This window comes from Podarcis bocagei, assembly GCF_964188305.1.
Source record: "Podarcis bocagei genome assembly, chromosome: 13".
NCBI lineage: Eukaryota > Metazoa > Chordata > Lepidosauria > Squamata > Lacertidae > Podarcis > Podarcis bocagei.
Genome location: NC_138138.1, coordinates 14479019 through 14503416, shown reverse-complemented (window position 1 = coordinate 14503416; position 24398 = coordinate 14479019). Strand labels below are relative to the sequence as shown.

At 46.4% G+C, this 24398-nt stretch overlaps 2 protein-coding genes across 4 annotated transcripts in view; both read left to right on the top strand.

Annotated features, from left to right (window-relative positions):
• LOC308571006 (leucine-rich repeat-containing protein 37A-like) overlaps positions 1–8109 on the top strand; it is a 48437-nt gene extending 40328 nt beyond the window's left edge. The window contains exons 16-18 of the mRNA XM_081166211.1: positions 1520–1555; positions 3050–3088; positions 7964–8109. Coding sequence (XP_081022337.1) covers positions 1520–1555; positions 3050–3088; positions 7964–8009 — 121 coding nt within the window. The 3' untranslated portion in view covers positions 8010–8109. The remainder of the gene's footprint in view (positions 1–1519; positions 1556–3049; positions 3089–7963) is intronic.
• A 6203-nt stretch (positions 8110–14312) lies between these two features.
• The window catches only part of PLEKHM1 (pleckstrin homology and RUN domain containing M1), a 41633-nt gene continuing 31547 nt past the window's right edge, over positions 14313–24398 (top strand). The window contains exons 1-2 of one of the 3 annotated variants that reach the window (XM_081166163.1): positions 14396–14414; positions 23898–24017. The gene's annotated coding sequence lies outside the window, so the exon portion shown is untranslated. Of the gene's footprint in view, positions 14415–22236; positions 22361–23897; positions 24018–24398 lie in introns of those variants that run through there. The other 2 variants (XM_081166162.1, XM_081166164.1) reach the window with 2 other exon arrangements.

Here is a 24398-nt window from a genome sequence, read left to right as displayed (position 1 = left end):
GCTGTCCCTGTGCCAATCCCTTTTTCAATACAGGTAGAAACCAAAAACGGACGGGGGATTTATGCCAAAGTTTTTTTAATAACTGAACGAGGATCTGGGTGCTCACCCATCCAGTGACCTGTATTGGCTTACACAAAAACAAAAAGATAAGGCCGTAGATTATGCTAGCTGGTCTTATTCAGAGCAGTCTCTGTTGCGTCGGAGTTTGCCATTTGAGTTGATCCAAAGTGGGGTGCACGCATCTCGATCCTTTATTCATTTGCATGTGACACAGGCTCATAGCTGTCAACTGTCCCTTATTTGGCGGGAAACTCCCTTATCCCAGCGCTGTGTCCCGCTGCTGTCCCTTATTGATGATGTCCCTTAAATTTCCCGGGTTTCATGCTCGCCCGGCTCGGGAGGGAAGCAGCGGCTCGGGGTCCTCCGCCATGAGAGAGAGCGTGCACTGGCACTGTCGTCCTAGCGCGAGGAGTTCCATCGGCCCTTCCCCGCCCGAGGGGGGGGGGAGGGAGAGAGACTCTCGCCCACGCCGCCTGCGAGCCCAGAGGCGGCAGCGGTGGTGGCAGCTGAGGAGGCGGCCTGAGGGAGAAGGAAGAGGAGGGGATGGGGAGGGACACAGAAGGCCGGTGCTTCAGTGACCGCTGCAGCGCCACAACCGCCTCATGCCAGATTGGCAGCATCTGTCAATCCTACCAATGTATGTAACTCTTTATAATAGCAAAATCCTTTATTTTGGCGGCTGATCCCTTATTTTCGAGGCTGCTGGTCCCTCATTTTCAAATCTGTAAGTTGACAGCTATGCACAGGCTGCTATATTGAATATGGAACTAGGAATCAGCCTCGTGGGGAAAGTTTCCTTGAAGGACAGTCAAACCTCGGTTCCCGAACACCTCCGTTGTCGTACGTTTTGGCTCCCGAACGCTGAAAACCCAGAAGTAAATGCTCTGGTTTTCAAATGCTTTTCAGAAGCAGAACATCCGACGCGGCTTCTGCTTGAGTACAATAAGCTCTTGCAACCGCCATACCTCAGCTGTCGAACGTTTTGGAAGTCAAACAGTCTTCTGGAACGGATTACGTTTGACAACCAAGGTTTGACTGTACAATTATACCTTGGGTCCTGAACGCCTTGCAAGTTGAACAGCTTGGCTCCCGAACGCCGCAAACCCAGAAGTGGCTGTTCCGGTTTGCAAACTATTTTTGGAAGCCGAACATCTGACAGGGCTTCCGTGGCTTCCGATTGGCTGCAGGAGCTTCCTGCAGCCAATCAGAAGCAGCGCTTTGGTTTCCAAACATTTTGGAAGTCGAACGGACTTCCGGAACAAATTCTGTTCGACTTCCAAGGTATGACTGTATCTGAAGATGCATAGGATGTCTCGGACAAAAAAGGGAATGGTTGCTTAGGTTATTGAATTAATCAAAGCATCCTGCAGCACCAAAAACAAGTAAGCCATATTGAGGAAGGAAGATGGTCTAGATGCAGCAGACCCTCTTTAACATCTCCTTTTTAACTCTTAATCAGGGCGCCAGAACCCCCACCTCCAGCTCCGAAGCCAGAGTAAGTAACTAGCAACTGTTTGGGCTTTTTAAAAATCTAATTTTACAGCTGGTCTGTAAAGCAGCCTGCTAGAGGAAAGGCTCGCCAGATTATATGTTCTAAAAAGACATCAGATATGCACATCCCCCACAAACTTAATACAGGATGCTTTGCGCAGCACTGTAGCACATTTTCTTCTTCCTAAAAAAAGGGGGGAAGAATAAGAGAAGGGATCTGTTCTCCAAAAAACATAGGAAGAAAAGAACTTAATCTGTAAAGAGGCAAAGGGGGGGTTGCTTTGAGTCCCCCGCTCCCAAGTTTCTAGGACGGGATATCTTAGTGGTGGAAATCTAGTGCTCCTGAACAGCCTTCAGTTTTTAAGACCAGTTTAGATTAGATAATCAGATTAGGGAAGGCCGGGAAGAGGGTCCAGTGTTCAAAATTCCCATTGTTCTAGGTGCATTTTGCGACAGGGAATTTCATTCGTGTGAGCAGTTTCTGAGCTCTGGGCGCAGTACTCCGCCTAAGAATTCAGATTAAAACTGCAGAGTGGAAGGAAAGAGGGACCTTTTTCTGCCTCCTCACTTCCAGCTACTCTCTGAAGACTGGAGAAGAGACCCTCTTAAGAATATTACGGGGGTGGTCAGGGGAAAGGCTAAATGAACATAATATTTTAGCTACAGTTCATTCATTTTCAGCTTTGTGTTCTTGCTATAAAAAAGCATACCTAGGCATTCCGTTGTTGCGCCCACAACCTAGGTTTTAAGGTGCCATTTAGCTCATCGCTTTCATATCTCTGTTTCTAACACTGAGAGGATCAATCAGAAAGTGCTCAGATATGTGGGTTATTTCGCAGCACTCAGTTTGCTTCAAGCTGCAAGGGAACAGCAACTCTGCTACCACACCTTGGGAATTAGGAGTGTCCAGAAGCAAAAAGAGGACAAGGCTTCTAGCTATGCAGAAGGGGATTTCAGCAAGGGTCACGTTGTTGTCTGAAATTTTGCTCTGTTGCATAACCTTGTCCCTTTTTCATCTGCCTACAGTGCTTGGAATCCAAAAGTTGCCCTTTTCCACTGCCCCAAATGTGACCATGAACATGACATGGAGTAAAAGCACACACAGCTGCAATTTAGGAGAGGGAGGTGTTAAGTTGTGGGTGAACATATCAGACGACACAGCGATTCTTCAAACAGCTCTTCTTTATTCAGAGGCCAGAACAGAACTGAACTGAAGGGCTCAGTCAGCCTGCTTATATAGAGCTCCAGTACAACGTTACTGTAGCAACTTTCTAAAACTATCCAATCACTGAACGTCACTTTCGATCCTTCATTTGCATAACTATCTACAGTATCCCCCTGCTGGCCCAGGGTGAGAACTTCAGTACATAACAGGAAGGAGGGAAGGAAGGAAGGAAGGAAGGAAGGAAGGAAGGAAGGAAGGAAGGAAGGAAGGAAGGAAGGGATGTATTGATCATCTGCTGTGACGTAACTCCTGCTTTTCTCTCTTGCTCATCAGGTCTTCAGGAGGAGAAGACGATAGTGGGTCAAAGAAACCGTAAGTAATGCCAGAGTCAGTTCCTTCTTCCATTCAAACCAGAGGTGGGCAAACCTCAAGCCCAGGGGCCAGATAGCTAGCCCTTGGGATTATTGGTTCTCTGGATGGAGGACAGAGAGGATTGTGTGAGTGCAGGCAGAAACTCACCTACTTTGCAAACCTTGCACTTATTGCTTTTCCTACTCTTTCTCTGACCTGACCCAGCGCTGCCATATGTGCCCCAAAGGTTGCCTTCAATCAGAGAAAAGTTTTCCCACCCCTCCTTCAGATGGTTTGATTTTTAGAGCTCGGCTACATAATGCAGCCTATTGCAGATTCACGATCTTCAAAGCGCAGATAATTGTGGAAAGGTTTTCCTACCTTATTAATGTAGTTATTGTTAGGAACAAAATGAAACAACATGCATTACTGGAAAAGGAGAAAGGAACTGAGCTGTGGAGGAAAGAAAATGGTGGAGGGGAGTAAGTTGTGGAGCAGAAACAGTCCTGGGTGGCATTTGATGGATTTTTTTTTTTTTTCATTTAAAGTAGAGGCTCAGAAATCAAAACTTGCATTTGCTTCATAATATCTGGAGAAGATGATTTCTTCCTGCCCGGTCCCCTTCCTTTGATCAACAGCCATTCCCATTGGCTTTCCGTCTTTTATTCTGTTTGGCATGAAGGTTTTGTCTTTCTGGTGCTGTAGCGCTATGCAAAGGAACAATTTCTTTCCCGTCGCCTTTTCACGCACATGACATGTTTCTGGCAGAATTGCATTCTGTGGCTTCTTTGCAAATCGGACACTGGCTGCTGTGCAACTCTCTCTAAGCAAACTGGAGGCTTCTTTCCATTTTTGTTTTAGGTTTTGTTTTTAAACTGGATCTCCAGTATATATTTGTTTAAAGACAAGTCAGGAGAACCACTGGAAACTTAAAACCTAGAGACAAGCAGGGGGAAAAAGAGTTGGAAGTGTTCAGAAAGAGGCTTCGCATCCCAGATTTCTTGTGTTTCCCACTCTCTGATTGAGCAGGTTTTGCAAGTGTGTGTGTCTGTGCGTGCATTAGGCAATACAAAAACCTGCAAAACCTGTTTGGCTAGAGGCAAAAATGTGCACACATTCTGAGCAGCAGCACCAGTTTCAGACTACCTGCCTTCATCTCTCTGAAAATAACTATTCTCCATCTCTAGTTCCGAAATTATAAAAGTCGTGTGGTAGGGAAAGGAGTTTTCCCTGGGTATCTCTTCCTCTTAAGACTTGTTTAGGAATACAGGGTATTTGCATGGGCGTAGCCATGATTTTTGTTGGGGAGAGCAGCCCAAAGTTGTTGCCCCATAAATCTGTTGAGCTTTTTTGGGGGGGAAATACCCCCTAGGAGCATGCAGGGGGCAGGCTTTGGTAGTGGGGGGAGACTTCTGCTGGAGGGAGGCAGAACCTCAGTTAATCAGTACTTCTCAATAATACCCATGGGTATTTGTAACAAAGCTGTATGTGGCTAAAGACAGTGATTCCTGTAATGGTACTCGCTAACAGTGTGGAATACTGCACTGCCAGCAGTCATTTTGTGCTGAGACACCCACAGCCTGTTTATCATATTAGTTCTCCAAAGCTCTTCCCATTCGGCCATCATTATTGGACGTCCAATGTCCTGTGCCCATCTAATCATTGTTGCCTTAACCTCCTCCACCTTAACTTCCCATTCCAGTTCTCGAAATTACCCCGATTTTATTATTTATTAATTCTGTTTCGAGTTTAGAGGGCTGATGGTCAAATCCAATCTTTTTATCTTGTTTAAACATTTCGTATATTTGATGGTATTCCGACCAACCAGCCTGTTTATCAAGATATAAGTACCTGCACCTCTTTTTTCCTCTCTTTTCTTTTTTACCAAAAAAAAAGTACTGGCTAAGGGGGGTGGGGTGGAATCAGTACTTTTTTTTTTTTAGCATATGAATCGGTTTTCCTCTATCAGATCTAGGTTTAGCCAGTGGCGTAGCGTGGGTTGTCAGCACCCGGGGCAAGGCAAGTAATTTGCGCCCCCTAACCCGTGGATTTGCGCCCCCTAACCCGTGGATTTGCGCCCCTAACCCTAACCCCCAGGTGTTGCGCCTGGTGCGGCCGGCCCCCCTGCACCCCCCACGCTACGCCACTGGGTTTAGCTCTCCTCAGGTGGCCAGAGATCTCTTTTAGGAAGTCCATCTCGGAGGCATTGGGTAGTGTTTGTATTTGCTTGTTATATTTGCCTGTTCTTTTCTTTCTGCACACTTACTAGCTCTTTTAACTACAAATGGGGGAGATTTAGACTCCTTCCCCTGTAGATATCAGCAGCTAGTGCCCCCTGGGACCAAATCTAGGGACAAGAATGAGGAAGTGATAGGACTTGCTTAGGATTTCTGCTTCCTCCAAGAGGTCCTTGTTGTAAACATGGTTGCCAGCCAACCAAAGCCTACTTCCGCTTAACCTTCACTAAAAGCAACACATACCGGTACATATATGCACAGAACATCAACCCCCAGGTGGTTGTATAATTTGCATTCCCACCCCCCACCCCGCCAGAACCTGTTCCTAAGTTTAAGCTAAAATATTCCTGCTCTACAAACACTAATCTATTACCTCTGCCAAAGTTTGCCAACAAAGGCCTTGCAACAGCATCAGTAATGCCACCTTAGGAGGCTGTGTTTAGGTACTGCAAGATGCCTTGTGTATACACCTGAAGCATCATAAACTAAACTAGCAGGCCAGAATTGGTTCGTGCTGGCAAATCGCAGGAAAAGATTGCAGGGAACCGAGCAAAGAAGCGGGACCGGTTTGGAACATTTCGTAGGTAGGCTAGATGTGGTCTGTGGCCTGCCTGTTGCAGAACAGGTGTGTCTATATGAAAGAATGAACTTTATTACGGTCACAGACCAGGATAAAACAAAACAAAACAAAAAAACATGTAAATAAAATAGCAGTTAGGATTTATTTATTTTTTAACCAATAATTGTTAGAGCAAATAAGGACAAAGAAACAGGCATAGGATAAAACATCTGAATAAAATACAAGATTAAACACGGATAATGGATGGATAAAAATTAAAACAGATAAGAACTAAAAACACGCAGTTAAAACAACTGTAAGAGCTTAAGAACTAAAAGACTCGCAGTTAAAACAACTATAAGAGGCTGCAGAGTAGAAGCCTCTGAAATAGAGGACACTCACAACATTAGAAACTGATGTGCAAATAAGGTTAAAACAGACAATTAAAACAATGTACAACAATAAATTTAGAAACAATGTACAACAATAAACTATATGTGTCTATATCAGTGGCGTAGCGTGGGCTGTCAGCACCCGGGGCAAGGCAAGTAATTTGCGCCCCCTAACCCGTGGATTTGCGCCCCCTAACCCTAACCCCCAGATGTTGCGCCCGGTGCGGCCGCCCCCCCCTGCACCCCCCACGCTACGCCACTGGTCTATATGGAAATGTGCATCCTGATCCCATTCTTGTTGTTTCAAAGGTATGTTCCAATGGGACTTGCTGTAAGTGAGCATACACAGGATTGAGACATGACTGTGTCCTCTGGGTAGCTCCAACAAGATGGAAAAGCATTGGTTCCACTGCAGATTGCAGACCTTTTTCTCTTTTTGTACCAGATTGTGTGGGTCTCTTAGCCCCTGCCAAATACAGCTGCTACCTTATTATTATTATTTTTATGGCAAGGCTTTGTACACCTTTAATAACTATACTGAATTTCTGCATGCCCCCAGCTGTTAAATGTACAGTCCGCCCCTTCCAAAAGGAGATAAGGAGAGTTTTAGCGAAATTATTGCCTTCCACCTAACAGTGAAGGGTTCACCTACTACGGGGTCCTTGTTTCTTATCTGTGGTCCTAATCTCCCAGCTGTACAGTGACATTGGGTGATGGTGCTAGGATCTGTCTGGTGGGCAGGCAATAGGGAGTGGCGAAGAAGCAGTCCCAATTTCAGTGGTGGTGAGCAGGTCAAGGTATAGCTGAGGTGCTGTGCCTGACCACCATCTGGGTTGAAGGTCCAAATCTTTTGTCCTTGGCTCAGCCTTTCCTCTCCTCCAGATTTTACTGACGCATGGAGCCCTCTGGTTTGGTGGTGCTCTTATTGAATGCCTGGTCAGTCCATAACAAGGCTGTAGTTTACCCATCACGGAGTTACAATTTCCAGCAACCCTTAGCAAACTGCGGTTCCCATAATTCTTTGGAAGACTGTGCTCTGAATGAGCTTTGAAGGTGTGGATGGGTGGGTGTACAGAGCCTCAGAATACCCTATTTTTTGCTCTATAAGACTCACTTTTTCCCTCCTAAAAAGTAAGGGGAAATGTGTGTGCATCTTATGGAGCGAATGCAGGCTGTGCAGCTATCCCAGAAGCCAGAACAGCAAGAGGGATTGCTGCTATCACTGCGCAGCAATCCCTCTTGCTGTTCTGGCTTCTGAGATTCAGAATATTTTTTTTCTTGTTTTCCTCCTCCAAAAACTAGGTGCGTCTTGTAGTCTGGTGCATCTTATAGGGCAAAAAAATACGGTAATTCTTGTGTTGACAATGTGCCCAGGAGAGCTCAGGACAAAGGTCACCATCGTGTTCACACCAGCCAGATGCTGATGCGAAACTCGCTAGCGGGACCTGAGTTCAGTGGCACCCTCTCCAATTCTGATTCCCAGTACTGGTATTCAGAGGCGCAGCCTCTCTGATGCCAGAAATTGTAGACATTTGTCTTTCAAAGGGGGAATCGAAAAGCAGAAACAGCAGTACAGAAGAGAAAGGCTGGGTCCCAGTTCTTAGTCTTCCGCAGTAATGGCACTGGGGAGAAAGTTTGCAACACGCGTCGGAGTAGAATCCAGTTCAACTGGTTCAATTTTAACCTCGTCTTCCCTTTTCATTTGCAGGAGTTCAGCTGAAGAAGGCGAAGGGGATGAAGAGGAGGATGAATGATTGTCCTTTTGTGAATATTGCTGTATATTATCTAGAGCACTTTATAAAGTACTATTGTTGTTTATAAGGAATACTATTAAATGCATTCCTCTGAAAGGTACCCTTTTCGTTATCTAACATCTTTTGTTATCTCATGTTTAGCACTCATACAAGCCAGGGGGATTTCAAAGCAGTTCACATTTACGTCTGTAAAATAACTGTATCCCACTTCACAGCCTCCCACGAAGCTCCCAAACCTACTTACAAAAGACTCCAGGAATAAAACTAATACCAGGCAGCACAGAAATAACATTGGGTGCATGTGACGCCTTGATTATTCAGACAACTGCTCCTGGCCTCAATGTTTTGTGATTTCAGCTGCCACCTGCTAGCCAGCAACTCCCACTAAGGACCTCTGAAGCAAGGGAGCGATTATGATGGAGGCAACTCTTCCCTTGCTGACAGTAGGCCAGCTCTCTTGGAGATCTCTACAACAACTCTGTAATCCTCGCCATGGTTACTGTCCTCATATTGCAGATATCGAGATATGATGCCAAGAGATTTCAGCTTTGCCTAAGGCCACATCGAATTCATCCTACAAGTGAAATTTGAACCAAGAAAATATTATCTGAAGAGGGGAGGAAAGGGGTAGATTAGCCTCACAATTCCAGATTAAAGCATGAATGGTTGCTGGAAAAAGGGGAAAGGCATTCTGCGTATGGGCCAGAGTAGTCTTTCTCATTTACTTATTTACTTCTATATTGCAGGTCTATATGCAGGAAGCGAGAACTAGTTATGGAGCGCCCAACCGAGTCCTGGCTCAAATTTGAGTCCTATACTCTGCGCATGGTCAGAGGGGCTCCCCCCCCAGTTCCATGTGTCCTCCGTTGCAGAAAACCATTCCCCAAGCAAAGCCCAAGGTAAAGGGACCCCTGACCATTAGGTCCAGTCGTGGCTGACTCTGGGGTTGCGGCGCTCATCTCGCTTTATTGGCCGAGGGAGCCGGTGTACAGCTTCTGGGTCATGTGGCCAGCATGACTAAGCCGCTTCTGGCGAACCAGAGCAGCGCACGGAAACGCCATTTACCTTCCCACCCGAGCGGTACCTATTTATCTACTTGCAACTGGCGTGCTTTCGAACTGCTATGTTGGCAGGAGCACTGCTATGTTGGCAGGAGCAACAGGAGCTCACCCCGTCGCGGGGATTCGAACCACCGACCTTCTGATTGGCAAGCCCTAGACTCTGTGGTTTAACCCACAGTGCCACCCACGTCCCCGGGAGTATTATTTTAGGATCTCACATTTTCCTAGCTGAAAGCTACCAGTTCCCAGGCAGAGACATGCTGCAGGGAGCAGGGAAACATCTCTTTCTGGTCTGTTTTAAGAATGCCTGCATTTTTCCCATGCTCAGATATGCTCTTCTTTACTACATCTAAGCTTTCTCAAGGGGAGGAGCTTCTTCAGTGTGTTGCCCGCTTACAGCCAGTGAAATCCCAGAACGGGTGTGTCTTCCAATCATCGAACGCAGGCAGCTTTGAGTAGGCGGGATCCAAGCGCGGAAGGGGGGAAAAAGTAGTCCTGGTGGCCGACAGGGGGCGCAAAGGAAAGACCCGCCTCTGTTTTCCGCCCCTTTCCTATCAGATCCTTTGCCCCGCCCATTCCTCGCTATAGAATGTAGAGATAAAAGAAGAGTGGCGCGCCTCGCACAGGGCGGTGATTTCTGAGCTCGCATTTTGAAATCCTTTAATAGCGTATTTTGGTTTCCCCGTGCACAAATAGAAAGATCTTATTAGCCATAGAAAACGACGGCGAAATTCAGGCTTGTGCAATAGCTGCGATTGATCTGGCAGCAGCCTGAAATGAAATGAAATAAAATAAAATAGAAATAAATTATTAAAAAATATAAAAAATTATAAAAAATTAAATTATAAAATAAAAGGGAGACTGGTTCCTTTCCCCCCAGCTGGTGTATGTCGATTTCTGAGGTTTTAAACATTAAACACAACATGCTTTTCCAACATAAGGGCAGTCCATTATCCTCATATAGTAAGCTGAGCTGAGAAAGTGGCTTAAGAAGGCAGAAAAAGGCTTTTATCCAGAGTCCATCTTTCTCAAGAGTCAGCAATGTCTACCTGCCAACTGGTAGCCGCTCACAGGGGCGCGGACTTATAAAAAATATTGGGGGGGGGGGCCGGGAAAGCTCATGAATAATAAATAAGCTCATGAATATGCAGATAAAGTGGCGCCGCCTCCTTGTGAGCGAATAGGGGAGAGCGTGCTGCGCCTATTAATCAGCTCCGAAGGAAATTGGGTGGAGCTTTTGCTCGGGAGGGAGGGCAGGAGGCATGCAGCCCGACCCTGTGCATTTTGGGCTGGGGGAGGGGCGGCGGTGGCGCTCTGCTGGAGGGGCGCCCGAGATTATTGGGGGGGCAGAGCCCCCCAAACGAATTTTTGAGGGGGCTCGGGCCCCCTCAGGCCCCATGGAGTCGGCGCCTATGGCCGCTCACCAGGTATTCATCCCGGCTCTACCGTGAGGTACCAGGGATACAGGACCAGCACAGGACATTTTGGCACCTGAGACAAACCACAAAGCGGTGTGCACACATCCCAACCAGGGAGGAAGGGGTGAGTGAAGGTCTCTCATCAGGAACAAAAGGAGGAACAAAAGATCTGCATCAGGAGCAAATCGTTTTGCATATATTTTTAATTCTGTTAATTTCTCAATTTCCTCCTTTTCTATTGGTGATAGATTTTTTGCTAATAATTTGGTTTTATTGATATTCAATTTAAAGCCAGAAACATTTCCATATTCTTAAATTTCCATTGTTAAGAGAAATCAGGAACAAATCAAATCCCAAAATAAAAAAATTCCTTCCAGTAGCACCTTAAAGACCAACTAAGTTAGTTCTTGGTATGAGCTTTCGTGTGCAGATACCCTGAAGAAGTGTGCATGCACACGAAAGCTCATACCAAGAACTAACTTAGTTGGTCTTTAAGGTGCTACTGGAAGGAATTTTTTTATTTTGACTATGGCAGACCAACACGGCTACCTATCTGTAAATCAAATCCCGACAGCTGAAGTGGGAATCAAAGGATGTCGTAAAGGGAAAGGGTGTCCCTGCTCTGAATGAGGCCAGACAGAGACCCCAAAGGGCATTGGTCTGACAGAGAACCAGGCAGAGGGCCTTCTGGGTAGTGGCACCCGCCCTGTGGAACGCCCTCCCATCAGATGTCAAGAAAAACAGCAACTACAGTAGTACCTTGGGTTACATACACTTCAGGTTACAGACGCTTCAGGTTACAGACTCCACTAACCCAGAAATAGTACCTCAGGTTAAGAACTTTGCTTCAGGATGAGAACAGAAATCATGCTCTGGTTGTGCGGCTGCAGTGGGAGGCCCCATTAGCTAAAGTGGTGCTTCAGGTTAAGAACAGTTTCAGATTAAGAACGGACCTCTGGAATGAATTCAGTTCTGTATCTGACTTTTAGAATACATCTGAAGGCAGCCCTGTTTAGGGAAGTTTTTAATGTTTGATGTTCTATGGCTTTTTTATTCTGTTGGGAGCCACCCAGAGTGGCTGGGGAAACCCATCCAGATTGGTGGGGTAACAATAAATAAATTATTATTATCATCATCATTATTATTCTGAACTACAGGCCCAAAGGAGGGCCTGACTGAGTGGTCTGATACAGGGATTTCATAGAAGGATGTTGGAAACGCTGGAAGAACCCATTCTGATGTTTTATTAAAGAAAGGTGTCGACTTATAACACAGAGCCTGTCTGCCCTTACAGACAGACGCAGGGCAGACACCTCAATAGTGAGAGGTTGTCACGGCTTGTCTGCAAAGTGCTAATACGTTAAGCGTTACTTATACCGTACAGAAGGCGGCGTATTTCAGTTTGCCCATAACTTCCCATCCATCACTTGTCCCATGGGGGCATAAGTGACAACTATCCAAAAGGGGAAAAGAAAGCTCCTCTCTGAGAACCCAGCATCCTGGGGCCCACAGATAAGCACAGAATCAAAGCAAACCAATTAGCATATAACAAAGCAAGTGAGCTCGTTCTTGTAACAACCGTCTATTAATTGTAGGGTTATCTTGTATAATAAACAAAAATCTGCACTTATTCCCTTATGAGGGACACAAGAGCCCTTACAGAGTCCTTTGTAGGTTCTCCGTCAGTAGGAGAAAATAACAGAGGCCAACCAGAGAATATTGAGAAGCAAAGCAGCTAGTAAGCCTGATCTTTATTGAACTGTTGCAACAGGGTGCTCCCATCACATGCAGGAGGAGGAGGAGGACCCAGAACCAAGGTGTGCCTGCCCTTATATAAAGGTAAAGGGACCCCTGACCATTAGGTCCAGTTGTGACCGACTCTGGGGTTGCGGCGCTCATCTCACTTTATTGGCCGAGGGAGCCGACGTACAGCAAACCAGAGCAGCGCACAGAAACGCCGTTTACCTTCCCGCCGGAGCAGTACCTACAGTGGTACCTCAGGTTAAGTACTTAATTCGTTCCGGAGGTCTGTTCTTAACCTGAAACTGTTCTTAACCTGAAGCACCACTTTAGCTAATGGGGCCTCCTGCTGCCGCCGCGCCACTGGAGCACGATTTCTGTTCTCATCCTGAAGCACTATTTCTGGGTTACCGGAGTCTGTAACCTGAAGCGTATGTAACCTGAGGTACCACTGTATTTATCTACTTGCACTTTGACATGCTTTCGAACTGCTAGGTTGGCAGGAGCAGGGACCGAGCAACGGGAGCTCACCATGTCATAGGGATTCGAACCACCGACCTTCTGATTGGCAAGCCCTATGCTCTGTGGTTTAACCCACAGTGCCACCCACGTAGACATTTTAAATTCCCTGCCCTGGCGCTCAAGACCACCCCCAGAAACATCATACATAATCACAGAAGGGGTGTAACCCAAGACCACCCCCCACAAACATCATACCTACATCACAGAAAAGGTGGTCTACAACAGAAATGTGAATGTTGTTTTTCCTGTCTGCCAGGTTATTTGATAATGCCTTATCTGATTGCCTTTCCTGGTAGTCTGCCAATTCCTTTGAAATGGTGATTACCCAATTCCTGAGACAATGGGAAGGCTCCCTGCCCCTCCCTCCTTGCAGAGAAAAGATTTGGTCAGTTGGGGAGTCAAAATGGTTTCAGGGCGGTCCTCCCGTGCTGCTCCAGACATGTGGTCCACATATCTATGTACGTGCTTGTTTGGTACATTTATGAACATTTATTATATATATAAGACCTTGGTTGTTGTTTTTTATTACACTTGATTACTAAGATGCTGAGTTTGCAGAGCATCCAGAACATCTCACCTTTGGTCCGTCCCCCGTCCCCCTATTTTCTCCCTAGGGTTGAGAGTAGCACTTTCTATTCACTGAGGCCAGGTGGCAGATCCAGCCTCCAAGGAGCGTGGCACAGCTGCTGCTGCCACCACCGCAGCAACAGTGGACAATGCACTTCTTGATTGGGCTGGCCCTGAACCCAGGGCTTTCTGCACGCAGAGCAGATGTTCTGCCGCTGAGCTGTGGCCCTTCGCTGCAATGTAGCCCAGCTGCAGACGCAGCTGTCCCCAAAGTGCAAGCAATTCAGATAATCACACGGGATATCAATGAATGAATGATTTCCCCCGTAAAGCCTGAATGCGGAATATGCTGCTGCTTAACCACATTTCCCCCCTATTATTTTCTAGATTATAAATAAATAAAGGATTTGCACCATGTAGCCTGAATAGGGAATACGCTACTGCTTAATCGCCCCCCCCCGCCCCTATTATTTTTGTGGTTATAAATGAATGAATGAATGAATAAAATATTTCCCCCGCGTAGCCTGAATGGGGAATACGCTGCTGCTTAATCGCTTTATATCCCCTATTATTTTTGGGATTATAAATGAATGAATGAATAAATAAAATATTTCCCCCGCGTAGCCTGAATGGGGAACACGCTGCTGCTTATTCGCTTTTTCTCCCCTATTATTTTTGGGGTTATAAATGAATACGTAAATAAATAAAATATTTTCCCCGCGTAGCCTGAATGGGGAACACGCTGCTGCTTAATCGCTTCCCCCCCCCTATTGTGTTTGGGATTATAAATAAATAAATAAATAAATAAAATAAAATATTTCCCCCGCGTAGCCTGAATGGGGAATACGCTGCTGCTTTAATCGCAGCCGCCCCCGGCGAGGGAGAGGCTGGACGGGGCGGGGACAGAGATGCCTTTGCAGCTGGCAATTTGTGACCTCGTGGGCCGCTCTACCCTTTCCCCGCCTACTTATCTCTGCGGCTCCTCGGGCGGCGGCGTGACGTCAGGAGTGGCGCGCTCCCTCCCTCTTAGCTTGTTGGGAGCTGACTTCCGGGTTCCCTCAGTCCAGCTCCGCCATCCGCGCCGCGCCGCTGAGCGGGTGAGAATTTCTCTCTTTCTCTCTCCCTCAACCCCCCCCCCCCGCCTTCTTGTCCGCCATTCTCTTCAAGCGCCGCCTCTGGTGGGGGTGAAAGGAGGCCGTGCAGAGGGAGGAGGAGTCGGGGGAGCATATTCAGGGGGGAGAAAGTGGGGGGGGGGTAGAAAATGAAGGGTTAAGGTGCGTGGACGGGGGGGGGGGGACGAAGAGGAAGAAAAGCTCGGTGTCAGGTGAAGGGATGGATCTCTTGAGGTCTCTCTCTTTCCCCGTCACCTTTTAGTGTGACCAACAGCAGCCACTGGTCACCCTCTCTCGTGACCAAGAGCAGAACCCAGCGCTGTGGTGCAAAGCATAGGGGTAATCTCTTGAGATAGAGGTCTCTCTCTTTCCCCGTCCCCCTTTAGCGTGACCAACAGCAGCCACTCTGTCACCCTCTCTCGTGACCAAGAGCAGAACCCAAACGCAGCGGTGCAAAGCACAGGGGTGGACTTCACTAATAGGGCGCCCCGAGCCAGGACAAAACCGTTCTTATTTTCTTTCTGAAATTGTTCTTATTTTCAAAACAATTCCTTTTGCTACAGTTGCTTTTCCTATCACCCTTTAGTGCAGGGGTCAGTAACCTTTTCCAGTCGTGGGCCGGTTCACTGTCCCTCAGACCATGTGGTGCGCCAGACGATATTTTGAAAAAAAAAATGAACGAATTCCTATGCCCCACAAATAACCCAGAAGTGCATTTTAAATAAAAGCACTCATTCTGCTAATGTAAAAACGCCAGGCAGGCCCCACAAATATCCCAGAGTTGCAGTTTAAATAAAAGGACACTTTCTACTCATGTAGAAACACGCTGATTCCTGGACCGTCTGCGGGCCAGATTTAGAAGGCGATTGGGCCAGATCTGGCCCCCAGGCCTTAGTTAGCCTACTCATGCTTTAGTGTGACCAACAGCCACCACACTGTCACCCTCTCTCGTGACCAAGAGCAGAACCCAGGGCAGAGGTGCTAAGCACAGGGGTGGACTTCACTAACAGGGCGCCCCAAGCCAGGAGGAAACCGTTCTTACTTTCTTTCCAAAATAGTTCTTATTTTCAAAACAATTCCTTTTGCTACAGTTGCTTTTTATGGATCTTCTTAGGAGGTACTTGTACAAATATAGTTGCTGTTGTTATTTTGCACCTACCGTATTTTTTGCTCTATAAGACTCACTTTTTGCCTCCTAAAAAGTAAGGGGAAATGTGTGTGCGTCTTACGGAGCGAATGCAGGCTGCGCAGCTATCCCAGAAGCCAGAACAGCAAGAGGGATTGCTGCTTTTACTGTGCAGCGATCCCTCTTGTTGTTCTGGCTTCTGAGATTCAGAATATTTTTTTTCTTGTTTTCCTCCTCCAAAAACTAGGTGTGTCTTATGGTCTGGTGCGTCTTATGGAGCGAAAAATACGGTACTCAGCTCAGCAGCCTTGGGAGGCGATCTGCCTGCACTGCCTTAACTCGAGCGCGGATAAGAATGCAAAAGTACAGATAATTTATTTATGGCTAAGGTCACCAGCAGCAAGGAGCAGCTTTAGACCGCAGTCCTATGTGCACATTGTTGTTGTTGTTGTTTTGTTGTTGTTGTTATTTATTAAATTTGTATTCTACCTTTCATCTGAAGAACGCAGCACGGTTTGCAGTATAAAAACACAGAAATGCATAACAGAAAAGCAGTAACACATTTAAAAGGCCATGCGTTGTTTAATCATCCCAAGGCCTGGGAGAACATTTTTGCCTGGCACCTAAAAATATGTAGCAAAAGTGCCGGGCGAGCCTCCCTAGGGGGAGTATCCTGCAAGTGGGGAGCCACTGTACAAAAGGCCTATTCTCATGTTGCCACCCTCCAGACCTCTTCGGGAGGAGATACACAAAGAAGGGCCTCAGAAGATGATCTCAGGTTCAGGGTAGGTTCATATGGAGAGAGACGGTCCTTGGGGTATTGCAGTCCTGAGCCGCTTAAGACTTTATAGTTCAAAACCAGTACGTTGCATTGAAACTAACTGGCAGCCAGTACAGTCGGGGCAGAATCTGTGTAATATGCTCAAACCGTCTTGCCCCGGTGAATTCCGCACCGGCTGAAGTTTCTGAGCCGTCATCAGAGGCAGCTCCATGTATAATACCTTGCAGTAATCTAGCCTTGAATTCAATGGCACCTAATTCTGAGTAGTCACGTATGGGAGGGCACCAGCTTCCACCACAGTGGTGCCCCAGAGTTCACCCCTTTGCTTTCTCAGTAGTTGCTATAACGGAAAGAGTCTTCTTTGGAGATCCCTCTTAGCTGAGGAAGATTGCCTTCCATGAACACGGTTGTAACAGTGATTCCGTAAGCGCCTGTGGAGGCCAATTCTGGATCCACGTCCTTCCACAGTGGGGACATAGGTTTCCAGGCGGGAGTCGATCACAGTTTGACAAACGTGCCTTCCTCTTTAGCGCGTTTCCCCCTTTCGTTCTGAGTTCAAGTGTCTTCAAAGCCCATGTCACCTTTGGTAAATGCTATTCTCTAATTGAAGCGTTCGCCCACCAGTGTTTCCCAATTGTTGGTGTTTATACAGTGGTACCTCTGGTCGCAAACGGGATCCATTCTGGAGGCCCGTTCGCAACATGAAAGGAATGCACCCCGCATCTGCGCACACACGCGCGATTTGCCACTTCTGCGCATGTGTGCGACGTCATTTAGCGCGTTTGCGCATGCGTGAGCGGCGAAACCCAGAAGTAACCCTTTCCAGTACTTCCGGGTCGCGCAGTATGTATCCTGAAAGTACGTAACATGAAGCAAACATAACAAGAGGTATGACTACTACTTTTTAAAAGATTTGCCTTGAGAGACTCTTTAAACCTCTTTTGTTGACCACAAGCATTATGCTTTCCATTTTTAAGTTCGGAATAGAATAGTTGCTTTGGAAGACAATAATCAGGCATCTGCACAATATGACCAGTCCAATGAAGTTGATGTGGAAGAATTATTGCTTCGACACTGGTAAAACCCTGCTCATGGGGAACACTTGCTGTAAGGTAATGCCTGCCCCCGAGCATGTGAAACTTTGGTTGGGCCACCACTGAAGCACATCCCACAGGAGGGTGTGATGCTTGTCCACAGACAGTGGCACATAGCACTGTACTCTTTGAGTGTGCTTACAATGTAATTTGTGCTTGCATCGCCAACACCCGGCTGTCTATGCGTTTGTGCAGGTGTGTTATGTTAGGGCTGTCAATCTGAATAAGAAATCGGGTCAGTCATGTAGCTGTATAAATTTAAGGTCTATATTTAAGATTATATCTGCATAAATTAACATACGAAAAATAGTTATACAGGAAAAAGCACATTTGCTGTAACATGTTACAACACACTTCATCCAGCAGAGGCATTTTCTCATTTCTGCTGAATTGAGGGGTAAGAATGTCTTTGTGTTTCTGCACACAGACCTATTTGTTTCTATAAAGGATTCATAGTAAAGCTATATTCTGCCTTTTAGGACAGCTTTCCTCACAAGCCAGCTCACAAAAACTGATTAATAACAATTTATGGATAACATAATCAGCCCCAATACGGTCAGCAGACACTGATAAATACAGGAGAATATAAAACAGCAAACTCCAGTAAACTAAAAACACAAAATAGAATAGCAGCTATAAAGAAGTTTTTAATTAAGTTATTGCCTGTGAGCTGCAAGCCCACCTATATTTAGTTTAACCAAGGACAGTGATCTAAATGGGATTTACTCATTTGTGAAGGATTACAGCCATTCCTTTTCACATCACCAGACACCTGCAGACAGCCTGCTTGCTCTTCTTTGACAATTTGCATAAGTACTTGTATTTAAAATAGTATTCAAAGTATTCCTTCTGAATCATTGGAAGCATCATATTAGTTGTGCAACACACTGTAAATGGTTTGCTCAGTTTATTGACAGTAGTCGTATGCATTTCCCCATAGGATTGCTCTGCAAACATTATAGCTGTGCAGTGTGAATGTCTGCATTTGAGTTTATAAAGTGTGTTTATAAAGTTTATATAAAGTGTGTGCTCTTTATTTCACATGTCAATGCAATAAAACCATCATGCAAGATTTTATGAGCACCTAAAGCAGGTGGCGCTGTGGATTAAACCACAGAGCCTAGGACTTGCCGATCAGAAGGTCGGCAGTTCAAATCCCCATGACGGGGTGAGCTCCCGTTGCTCGGTCCCTGCTCCTGCCAACCTAGCAATTCAAAAGCACTTCAAGGTGCAAGTAGATAAATAGGTACCACTCCAGCGGGAAGGTAAACAGCGTTTCCGTGCGCTGCTCTGGTTAACCAGAAGTGGCTTCGTCATGCTGGCCACATGACCCGGAAGCTGTACACCGGCTCCCTCGGCCAATAAAGTGAGATGAGCGCCGCAACCCCAGAGTCGTCCGAAACTGGACCTAATGGTCAGGGGTCCCTTTACCTTTTTAAAGCTCTTTAACTTACTCTGCTTGAAGCCCATAGTTGCTAAACATTTGGTGCAAAGATCACATGCACTTTTTTAATCATATCACTGCCATCAAGGCAGAAAAGTAACGCTGCTGGAAATAAAGAAGGGGAAATAACTGCTTTCTACATCTGGTACCCGATGATCCCGCCCCTCCCCAGAAGGATCCTGTGGGGTAGAGCTACCAAACGTAGGGTGCTTCAGGTGTTGTTAGACCACCTTCCACCATCCTAGACCAGTTGTCATGCTGGATGGGAACTGGACTCCCAACAATGACCAGAAGGCAACTGATTCTGCACCTTGCCATATGTGATGCCGAACACACAGACAAACACAGCACCCATTCTCACCCTGCATGTCATGACAGGCATTTCGCAGATAGAGTGTTATTCTTTAGTATGATCAAGATACAGAATCCAGGTAAATGACAGGGCTGTGTTTTCCCCACATAGGTGAATGATTGCGTAGAAGTCTCTGCTCAAGAACCTTTTACAGATAATTTTATTGCTAACTTTGTGCCTCTGCTTACCACTGTCTTGTGTGCTGTTTTCATTTTTTGGAATCTGAGTATATTTTGTGTCTTGTTTTTTGTTTGCTTGCTCATGGGCATTTAAGCACAGATAATGATGAACTTTGATCATAATTCGTGTCAGGGCTGAATGCCTTTCTTTCACTCATGTGAACCTTCCCACTCAGTTATGCAAGGAAACCACAATCTGAGCTGGGAGCTTGCAAAATGTGACAGTACGAGCTTTTACAATCTCAGAGGTTGGGAAATCTGCCACCAAGAGCACCAAAGTTGTCATGGCCAAGATACTCGATTTCCTCGCTGTGCAAAAATACTGCTTGTTGCTCTTGTTGGGGGGGGTTCACCTGATAATTTGGGCATTTGGACAATATGGGCATTTATCACCTAAACCAGTGATATCCAAACTTGGCCCTCCAGCTGTTTTGGGACTACAACTCCCACCATCCCTAGCTAACAGGACCAGTGGTCAGGGATGATGGGAATTGTAGTCCCAAAACAGCTGGAGGGCCAAGTTTGGCCATCACTGACCTAAACCGTTGTAACCTGTAAAGACTGAAGGAGGAGGGATCATTTACTTTTGATAGGTCAGATGAACAGAACTGTTTAATTACCTAATTGCAAGTGGGTTCCCGCCCCCCTGAAAAGGGATGTTTCTCTGTTCTCTTCAAGGCCAAACTGGACGTTACATGAAATGTCAAACTTATATTGATGTTTCATAATAATAATAATAATAATAATAATAATAATAATAATAATAAAAACAGCTACAGGCAGCCCAATCAAGACTGGAACCACGGAAAGGGCAATTGACCTTCTCCCCGATTCCACAATCCTAATGAAAATTACTGACCTCCCCAAGCTGACGTTGGCATCAGTTTTTAAGCTTAATTGTGCAATTCTTTGTCCAAGCGTTGTCTTTTCCCTTGCAAGGACAGACTAGGAAGCTGCAGATTACTTTGCTGCTTCTCTCAATAGCCATCAAGTGTTTGTGCTAGGGATGAGAAACCTGCGTCCCTCAAGTTCCCATCATCTCTGACCACAGTCATGTGGATTGGGGCTGAGGGGTGTTGGAAACTGAGCATGCCTGGAGGACCGCAGGTTCCCTCTACCTGATGTGTGTAGCATTTGCCTTTATTTCACTATTTACGGGGGAAAGGGCTCCTGCTGATTTACCCCCGTTGCTGATGGTTGTAGTTCTGATTTCATTCATGTTCATAAGGGCGCTAGGAACAGTGTGGAGAACTTGGGAGCTTGTGAATGCAGCCTCTGTATCTACCTGGTCCCTTGGCTACGTGGCTTGATGCCTTCTGCTTTTCTCTAGAGAAAGCTATTTGAACTAAGGTGACATGATGTTTACGTCACATAGACTCATAGAACTGTAGAGTTGGAAGGGACCACGAGGGTCATGTTGTTGTTGTTCTTTCGTCGTTTAGTCATGTCCGACTCTTCGTGACCCCATGGACCAGAGCACGCCAGGCACTCCTGTCTTCCACTTCCTCCCGCAGTTTGGCCAAACTCATGCTTGACGTCCCCTTCTCCTTGTGCCCTCCATCTTTCCCAACATCAGGGTCTTTTCCAGGGAGTCTTCTCTTCTCATGAGGTGGCCAAAGTATTGGAGCCTCAGCTTCACGATCTGTCCTTCCAGTGAGCACTCAGGGCTGATTTCCTTCAGAATGGATTGGTTTGAACTTCTTGCAGTCCATGGGACTCTCAAGAGTCTCCTCCAGCACCATAATTCAAAAGCATCAATTCTACGGTGATCAGCCTTCTTTATGGTCCAGCTTTCACTTCCATACATCACTACTGGGAAAAACATAGCTTTAACTATACGGACCTTTGTTGGCAAGGTGATGTCTCTGCTTTTTAAGATGCTGTCTAGGTTTGTCATTGCTTTTCTCCCAAGAAGCAGGCGTCTTTTAATTTCGTGACTGCTGTCACCATCTGCAGTGATCATGCAGCCCAAGAAAGTAAAATCTCTCACTTTGGCCACCTCATGAGAAGGGAAGACTCCCTGGAAAAGACCCTGATGTTGGGAAAGATGGACGGCACAAGGAGAAGGGGACAACAGAAGACAAGATGGTTGGGCAGTGTTCTCGAAGCTACCAGCATGAGTTTGACCAAGCTGCGGGAGGCGGTGGAGGACAGGGGTGCCTGGAGTGCTCTGGTCCATAGGGTCACAAAGAGTCGGACACGACTAAACAACAACAAAATTCTAAACTTTTTTTCCCTTCATTTTGTTAGATATCATTTTGGATCATTTCTCGTGCCAAAGGGGGCATGGCAGTCGAGGATCATGGGAAAATGCTGAAAATGATTCTCCCTTCCATCTCCGCTGCCATGCCCCATAGTTAAGGCAGCCTATCCAGCTTGGACTCATGAAAGCTTGGAGGTGACTGAGGAACAGCTCACCCCTCTATGCTTTCTGTCATGAGGAATGCCAACAGGCTGAGCATTGGTGCAAGCAAAGGGCCTGAATGCTTGTGGAGGGTATGTCATTCCAGCAGTGCAAAGCTGGCTTGGAGGAGGAAGGGCGCAGCTCCCCGCTTCCCAAAATGCATTGACCATTGTTTACCGCAGCAGTGAAGAAAGTAGAGAGTTTCCTCCAAAATTAGTGCAGTTCCTTCAGGCTTGCAAAAGCAGGCACGTTTACAGTGCAGAAACCGCGTTGCCAACGTTGATGAGCCCTCTCTGTATCCCGTGCTAGCTGCACGTTGAATTTTGAAATATTCTCTTTAGGGCTAATGGCTCATGCAGATGGAATCTCACTCATTTCATAATGGCCTCCCCGGGCAGGTGATGGGGAATGAGATGTTCCTCACTCACAAGCCACCAAAGCATTTGTCACTCTGGCTAGTAAGAAACAGGTGGAAGGTCCTTCCTCACCTGCTGTGGATTGCTGCTCCCGCCATGGGCCGTGGCAACAAAGAGCAACCTCAGAGGTAGCAGGTACGTCTGCACAATACCTTTTCAGTGTCAGCGGTCAATTTTTGATGGGGTGAGGGTCCTGTGGAGCAGGTGTGGCGGAAAGCCTTCCTAAAGGCCGTGGTGCCTGGGCTTTGGCCAGTGAGGGAGGCAATTAATATGAGAAATAGTGATTCGTTGATTTAGTTAGCCTTACTGCAAATCTGAGAAGTATCTCTGCCGTGTATTTGCCGAACCTTTTACAGTGGTACCTTGGTTCCCGAACGCCGCAAACCCGGAAGTGAGTGTTCCGGTTTGCAAATGTTTTTCAGAAGCTGAACGTCCGACGCGGTTTCCGCTTGAGTGCAGGAAGCTCCCGCAGCCAATCGGAAGCCGCGCCTTGGTTTTCCGAACTGTTTCAGGAGTCAAACAGACTCCCGGAACAGATGAAGTTCAAGAACCGAGGTACTACTGTGTTTAAAAAACCCAAGAGAGGAGATTCCTCTGTTTCACCTGTTTGAGTTCTGAACTGCTCTTTGTCATCAGGAAGTTTTCCTGAAATGTCTTTAATTTTCTGGACCAAAGGCTCAGCCTTTTAAGTTGGGTGTCCTATTCTTCATGCCCTCTGCCACCTACTTCTGCTATATTATCATCATCATCATCATCATCATTAGGTTTGCAGCAGCATTCCATGATCTCATTCAGAGGTCTGTTGCAAATATTGGGACTGAATTTGGGATCTCAGACACTCAAAACTTGCTTCCTTTCCTCTGGAATCCACATGTTGGCATCCGTCCGTCTCGGGAGACAATGGGAGAGTGTGTCTTGGGGGAGGGCGAAGTCAAACCACTGGAAGGTTATAGCACCTGCTGTAGCTGTAGACAGCGATAAAGGAGAGACATGTTTCGTTGCAGCTGGGGCAGATGAAGGCATCCAGTTTTGCTGCTGCAGATGATGGCGTTTCTTCTTTCTGTGCTCCTCCCAGTGGTCATTCCTCCTCTGGCCGCTGCTATGGAAGCATGATCTGGCTGGTTGTCTACACGTGCTGCTGCTGTCTGCAAGGCATTCCCACCTGTTGAGACATGATATTTCTACAGAGGGGGTCTTTAGACTTTAAAAAATAGTTCTTTGTATTTATTTTGAACAAGGTCTTCAGATTTCTAGAGAGCTAGTGGGTGGGACTCCCTGCTTGCTTGCCTGCCTGTCCCTTTCTCTTTGCATAGGATGGGCAGGATCTGAAAGGGAGAGAACCACGTGGTGCTCACCCAGCAGGTAACTTTGTAAAGCTTTCTCAGCTTCTTCAGAAATAATCACCATAGACATTCCAAGCTTACAGATATTTCATTTGCCAGCATCCCCGATAAAGACCCCAAATGTGGGTACACAGTCAGGTGAGGAGGAAAAGTCTCATCATTCACGTTGCACGGAACAAAGTGTTCACGTCCCAGAGATGAATAGCTTTTAAGTTTCCCTGTTCCGACTTAGTCACTATGTGACTTGTCTATTGTTGCTTATAACCTTGCGTCTCATGACGATGACTTGGAGTCTGTCCACTGCTCACAGCCGCCTTTTGTCTTAAAAGAAAGGAGCGATCTGACCGACTCTGGGATGTGCAGTTTCAGATTTCTGGAGAATACCAGTGGCTTCTGGATTTAGCAGCCTGCTTTAACATAGATGTGGCTCCCTCATGGATAATATCATGGTGAGTGGGTGGAATGCCAAAATATATCCTTGCACAACTATGTCTCCGTGTCATAATTGTGCCTACATAGCACACTTTATATGTGCTTTTATTTTTTGGAGTATGCTGTATATATATCTACCAGTTGTTTTAGAGTTTGTTCGTTTTTTAAGCTGCTTGAATGAAGTGGGTTTGTGCATTGAGGATTCTGTTCTTGAGACCAGGGGGTTCAAACAATTGTGTGCCCTTGATTTTATTCCAGCTGCTCTAATGTACACGAGAAAGATTTGAACCAGCCCCTGTGCTCTCAGTGTGTTGCGTTTCGATGCATATTTACTAAGAGCAGCTGAGAGAACTTAAATCTGTGTGAGCTTTATGTTTCACAGCTGCGAAATGCCTTCC